The 6,461-nt window shown below is 37.4% G+C and overlaps 1 protein-coding gene across 1 annotated transcript in view; it reads left to right on the top strand.

The window, feature by feature from the left end:
- The window catches only part of LOC6048306 (neprilysin-1), a 2,876-nt gene extending 932 nt beyond the window's left edge, over positions 1-1,944 (top strand). The window contains exons 5-9 of the mRNA XM_038265518.1: positions 30-279; positions 336-516; positions 659-1,189; positions 1,245-1,396; positions 1,454-1,944. Coding sequence (XP_038121446.1) covers positions 30-279; positions 336-516; positions 659-1,189; positions 1,245-1,396; positions 1,454-1,856 — 1,517 coding nt within the window. The 3' untranslated portion in view covers positions 1,857-1,944. The remainder of the gene's footprint in view (positions 1-29; positions 280-335; positions 517-658; positions 1,190-1,244; positions 1,397-1,453) is intronic.
- The last annotated feature ends 4,517 nt before the right edge of the window (positions 1,945-6,461 follow it).

Raw genomic sequence — 6,461 nt, 5'->3', positions numbered from 1 at the left:
TTTTTTTATGGCAAATGCTTATTTTACAGGCAATCGCATAGTTGAAGGGTACAGCAAGCTTGAAGGGTATTACAAAAGATTTGGACTGCCCACGATTCCAACGGTTTTGAAGCGTTCCGAAGGTTGGGCTGTAGAAGAAGACCTTCCGTTTGACTGGGTTAATTCTGCAGCTCAAATAAGGCGCTCACTTGGGCTAAATGTGTTCATTGGGATTGACGCTGCCGACACGAACCAACTTGTTTTGGGATACCCCGATCTTCCGAAGGGTTGGGATTACCCGTAAGTCTTGCGCAATACTGTTATTCATGACGTGTTCACGACAAGTTTTATTATAGGGCAAGCTACAGACCAAAGATCGAGCACGTTTCTCAGCTGCTGGAAACTGTTCAAATAGTGGCAACAAATATGGTTCAGGTGGCCGATGCGATCAATCCCAACTGGAACATTACTGACCGTGATAATAAGTTTGAAAATCTGGGATACCAAATTCAAGATCTGCACCGATTACTTCCAAATGTAAGTACCTCACCGTTGATTGACATTTTGCTGATCGTGTCAAAACTGTCAAACGCTTTGTACTTCACGTTACCTGACAGTTGAATAACCTTGAATTACGAAAGCACGTGACACCAACACAATCCAACTAATTTTCTTGTAGAAAACAACGACTGCCTCTGCTGACAATCAAACGATCATTAGCGTTCAGGATCTAGATCCAATGCTTCGGCGCTACCTCAACTCACTATTCACCGACCTACCGGACGCCAAACCAGCCCAAACAGATCTTCTCCAAATTTCAAGCTCAAATCATCAATACCTTAAAGATCTCACAAAAACCTTAGCCAGCCAAGACTCCGACCAAATCGAGCTGTACATCTGGGGAGTCGTGTCCACGTTCCTGCTTCGGCACCGATTCAGCCACGTCGGTCTGGAGTCCGACTGTGCCGACCAGGTTCACCAACTGATGGGACCGGCAATCTCCTACATGGTAATCGCAGCCAATAACCCGGATAACGCGTCCGTTGAGGTTATGTTGCAACGAGTGCGACCCGAGCTGAAACAGACGATCTTGGCCATAGACTGGATGGACGCACCTTCCAGAAATGGCTCGTTGACGATGATCAACGCTAAGATTGAAGTTTTGGAGCGTGTTTTGAACGCCTCGAAGCTCGAGCTGTACTACAGAGAGGTTGTCTGAATGTTTTCTGTCAAAAAGGACTTGAACTGACTTTGCCTACTTTTAGCTTGACGTTGGCGGCAACAACTTGGAGAACTGGATCAACGGACTTGGGTTCGTTAGTGTAAACAAGCTCAAGTCGTGGCGTTCAACCTCCGGTTCTCAGTGGGATCCTTCTGCGACAATCCTACAGAAACCTTTCCGCGATTTTGGCTTGGAGTAAGTCAACACTGATCAACTTTCAGGAACATAACCTCAACTACCCAAATCTTCTAGCTCCCTTAACCTCGGTTCCCTTGGAGTCTCCTTAATCAGCGAGCTCTTGTCTGGATTGGCGAACTCATCAAGTTGGTCAAACCGCACCAACCAAGCGTACGCACATCTCGCAACCTGCTCCGAGGACAATCGGTTCGAGCTGGACGCCGTAGGACTTATACTGGCGAGGCAAGTATTTAAACAAACGGAAGAAACGGAGCAACCTCTGCCGGGGGAATTTTTCACCGCCCATCAGGCGTTCTTCATCTCGTACGGATGGCAAACCTGCAACGGAGACAGGGGCGAGCGGAGCAAATCGCGGGTGAACAACGTGGTGCGCAATTTCGAACCGTTCAGCGAGGCGTTCGAATGTTCGGCCGGAAGTCCGATGAATCCGGAAGAGAAGTGCGGTGTCTGGAATTAGAATCTAATTGAATTTGAGGAGTTACAGGTAAATTTTAAGTAAAAGGTGATATTATTTTAAAAGAATTGTTCAAATTATATAAAAAATATTTCTGTTTATTATTTATGTAAGAAAGAACAAAATGATTCATTAAGCCTTTTTAAGATATTACTATCGAATAAGATCCTTATTGAGTTTTTATTGGTGATTTAGCATCAAAAAAATAAAAAATATAAAAATTGAATTAACAAGCCATGGTCTCAACATTTAAATGGAAAAGTGTTCTAAATTGCATTTTACACCTGCCCTGTTGTTTTGCAATCGTTATTAATGATTTCTTTTAGTGCTGGATAGTTACTTGGGTAGTTTTCAAAATAACCAAGTATTGAAAAGATTTTTTTTGCCGATTTTTTTTGCGGTACTGTACATTGGAATTTCACAAATATTGAAAATATTTTTGATCGATCCCAGACATGCTAAATATGATTTTAAACGCAGGGAAATGCATTTCTAAATAATTGTTTTCAGTTGGTTAGATTTCTATTCCCTTTAGAATTTTGAAGTTTTTTTGAAAAAATATGTTTTTGCCCTCTGATTTTTCGAACCGATTTTGAAGGGGGAGAGAGGGGGGCGGCATAAACATTGAAAAATATTTGCAACGGCCTTAATGCAGTAGAAAACCGTGTGTATTTTTTTTAACCAATGTTTTCAATATTCATTTTGAAAAGGGAGATAGAAATCTGACACAGATTTATCAATACCATCTTTACAGGCCATTTCGGCAACACTGTCGTTCCAATGTATTTTCCTGTGAAAACTGCCAGCACTCTACCCGCGACTGCCAGCCAGCCATGGGAGCGTTCTTTTATTACGTAACGCAGTAGGGGGGGAGGGGGGGTCGGAGGCTGTGTTACGCTTCATACAAAATTTTTAAAATTTGTATGGAAATTTTGTTACGAGGGGGCGGAGGGGGTCTAAAAGTCCGATTTTTCGCGTTACGTAATAAAAGAACGCTCCCCATGCCAGTTATACAGAAATATCTGAATGATACAGCACGCAGAAAAATGTTTTGTAGAATCAGCCTGTACGAGGTTTGTTTCAACAAAAATTTTGTTGAATATAATCAACTCCGATTTTGCGTTGAAACAAACCTTGATTTTCTCAGTTCCACAAAAATGATTTTTGTCTGCATACACAATATTGTTTTGAAAAAGTTGCGATTAGCGTTGATTCAACAAAATCTTGATTTTCAAAACAACAAAATGTTTTGTTGATTCAAATATGCATTATTTTTCTGCGTGAGATTGCTTGCATAGTTTTAATTTTAAAATTCTTTTTATTTATAGATTCATTGTTTTTTTTTTATTTTTGAACTTTGGGAGAAATATACCCATTTTAAGCCTAATAAACGGTCGTGTTTGAATGGTGCTGGATAATCTGGAGTGTTCCTTGAAATTTACTAAAATCAAATTCACCAACGAGTAGAGCAACTTTTTGTGAACATTTCTGTTTATTTTATTCTTTTATTAAAAGTTGTGTCTTCCTTTTTACAAGCATTTAAAAAAATATCTCCCAAATCCATTCTAATCAGTCTAGTGCATTGAGCCACGCCCATTTTCCTATTGTCAGCTTAGTTCTTTTTTTCTTCCAGCTCTCTTTTGGGTCTGCTTTTGAGTGCTGCCAAAATTGATGAAATTTTAAGCGAACACTCATGAAAAGTTGCATTCACGGAGAAAGTTTCCTGGCATCACTGGCTTACTCCAACACCGAGTTAACTCAATCCGCATTCTGAAATGAAATCTAATTAATAGAATCGTACACAAATTCCGATTCAAACGTAGCAACCGGTTCCGTGTTCGAGCCGATTGTTGCGTTTGAAACGGAATTTGTGTACGATTCTAATTAGATTCCGTTTCAGAATTCGGATTGATTTGACTGGGCAGGCGCTGGTGAAGGTGTTGGTGGCCACCTTTTGTTCTTTATTTGTCTTCGCTTCTCGCTCGGTTTTCTTCAGCCTTCGATTGGAATGGGTAGTCAAAATTGTAACGTTAAAAGAGTTGGCGCGTTTGTTTTATTTTATGGCGCTTGCTTATTATTAACATGTTTCGGGGTTATTTTTCAAGTGAGTGGCCAACTAATGTGCAAAAGAACATGTTGCCGGCAGTTGAAAGCAATTTTATATCTTAAGCGCTTTGAAAACGTTAGCGCAAGTGAAAAGATATTGATGGCGACTTTCGTTAAGCAGTTAACCGCTCATCTTGCGTGTGGATGTGTGTGCCGCAAAAATGATGAGAAATGGTTTAGCAAAATAGAAATTATGATCAAATGTGCATTAAATTTGATCTTTTTGGCCAGTAAATGGCATAAATTTGCGTGCATACTTGAGGCGGTGCTGTTGCTGGTATTTTTGGAGTTTTAATCGAGCATCAAACTCTCCATATGACGAAGATAGGTGTTTTCCCTAATTTCTTTGAAGAAATCAATTGTTGCCTTTTAAAATATTTAAATTTTTAATGAACAAACTTTCAAAATTTGTTTTTTTTTATTTTAATGTTAAACTTCTGAATTCTAGAATTTTTGAAGCTCTGATTTTTAAAATTTCAGATTTTTTTATTTTTTATATTTTTAAATTTTAGATTCATTTGTTTTGATGTATTTTTTTTATTTTAGTATGTTTTTTTTTGTATTTGAAAATTTATGAATTTCAGTTTAAATTGAAATAAAAAAAAATCTGTTGAAAATTTTTCAATTTTTCTTTCGGACTATTTAATGATAGTTCCCTGGAGATGGAGCCACACGTTGCCGTCGTTTCAGGGCTATTTGCAAAGATGGTTTTCGATGTTGATATATATCACACATTTATTTTATATTTATATACTTGTGTTGATAGAAATCACAACTTTTATACTATGTAAAATAGCAAGATATTGATTTTTTTATTTGCATCTCAATATTCTTGTTTATAAAATCTGGTAAGAACAGGTTAAAATCTTTTTGATACATCGTTAGCTTAGGTAGACATTCATAAAGCAAAGCAACGCTTACGCACAACAGTAAGAGAGGTCTCTTCTAGGCATTGTGGGATTATATTAAATAATTTAATTAATCACAAAAACAGATGCGTGATTTTTTCTTATTAATGAGGGTGTTAGGTTAGGATCTGGCATTTTAATAAATAAGTTTTTTGCAAGGCACTCAGAATAGCTAGTTTTTTGTTGAAACTTAAGATTGTTTAATAATTCCAGGCCGACAGTTCTATGTAATCGAGTTAAGTGATGCTATCAGAATCTCTGATTACAATTTAAGTGATATACTAACCATTCGGAATTGTCAAAACATCCATAGAGTCTCGATCAATCAATAATGAAATGATATCGGACAAAATTCGTTAATCTGTTGAACTAACGGTTCTCGGATTATGGTTGTATCGACCATTGTTGCGAATCGAGGATTTACTAGAGTTTTGACGATCAAATGGAGCCTAACATATCAAAGGGACACAAGGGTTTTGTGAACAGGAGTTCATCTCTGTCACTCAAATGACAGTTTATATAAGGTATGATAGGGATACACTCTTGTTTGCAGAGCTTCTGTGCCCTAATGAAATGGAAGGCACGAAATAGTCTTCTTAACGAAGAGTATTCAACTTGTAAAGTATGAACTGTTCATTTATGTTTATTAGTTTTGGAATGTTTGGCTTTGCAATTAAAACTTCGGGGATTTGATATTCAAGTTACTTTTAGACAGTTTAGTTTAGGTTGTTGATTCAAGTTAGTTTTCCGTAAATGAATAATTGGACTTAAAACATCAGTTGATCTGGTCGGAGTGTACTATTTCATTAGTAGATCTGCTTCTAGTTGTAATGTACGACAATACTACTGACGGTCGCGACAGGACGGGCCCAGAAAAAAGTCCTCAAGATTTATATTCCCTAGACAAGTTGGTTTCCATCTTTTGTTTTCCAGTATTTTTTTAAATTTCCTTTAAATTTGAAATACATCATAGGTTTCCTTTGTATAAATCTGCGATTAGTTACATTTTCTTATTTGATTAACTCTTAATTTAATTTCTCCGGGCCTTTTTACTTTGGATCATAATTTCAGATTTCCTTTATTCAGTGTTAAACATAGATTACCGTAACTGCTCAAGTCATCCAAGTTCTTACTACTCACACCTAAACTAATTTTCTTTCACCTTCCCCCTCCCGATCCCCTTTATTTCCGGTGGTGTTCATTTTGTATGCAATACTAGTTCGGCCACTACCCTTTTTTCCACAAGAAACCGGACTTGGACTGACTTGAGGCCGCGTCCCCCACCTTGCTCCGTAAAACGAAAACGAAAACGAACGACTATTTAATGATAGTTGTTGGGCTTACTCCGTTTCAAGAAATAAACAAAATTCGTTTCTTTTTCTGTTTTATCTATTTTTAGGATTCTAAAGTCACTCACTGCGAGAAAAAGTCTTGTCTTTTTTCATGAAATGTTTTAAAAAATATCGTTTTTCAAGCGAGCAAAATAAAAATATTCAAAAAAATATGCCTTCCCGTTTGTAAACATAGTATAGCCAATATTTTACAACCGTTTGCATACTAAGAATTTTGATAATTCTTCACTTTTTGTTCACCA

This window comes from Culex quinquefasciatus, chromosome 3 (genome assembly GCF_015732765.1).
Source record: "Culex quinquefasciatus strain JHB chromosome 3, VPISU_Cqui_1.0_pri_paternal, whole genome shotgun sequence".
Classification (NCBI taxonomy): Eukaryota; Metazoa; Arthropoda; class Insecta; order Diptera; family Culicidae; genus Culex; species Culex quinquefasciatus.
This window is presented reverse-complemented; position numbering and strand designations above follow the sequence as displayed.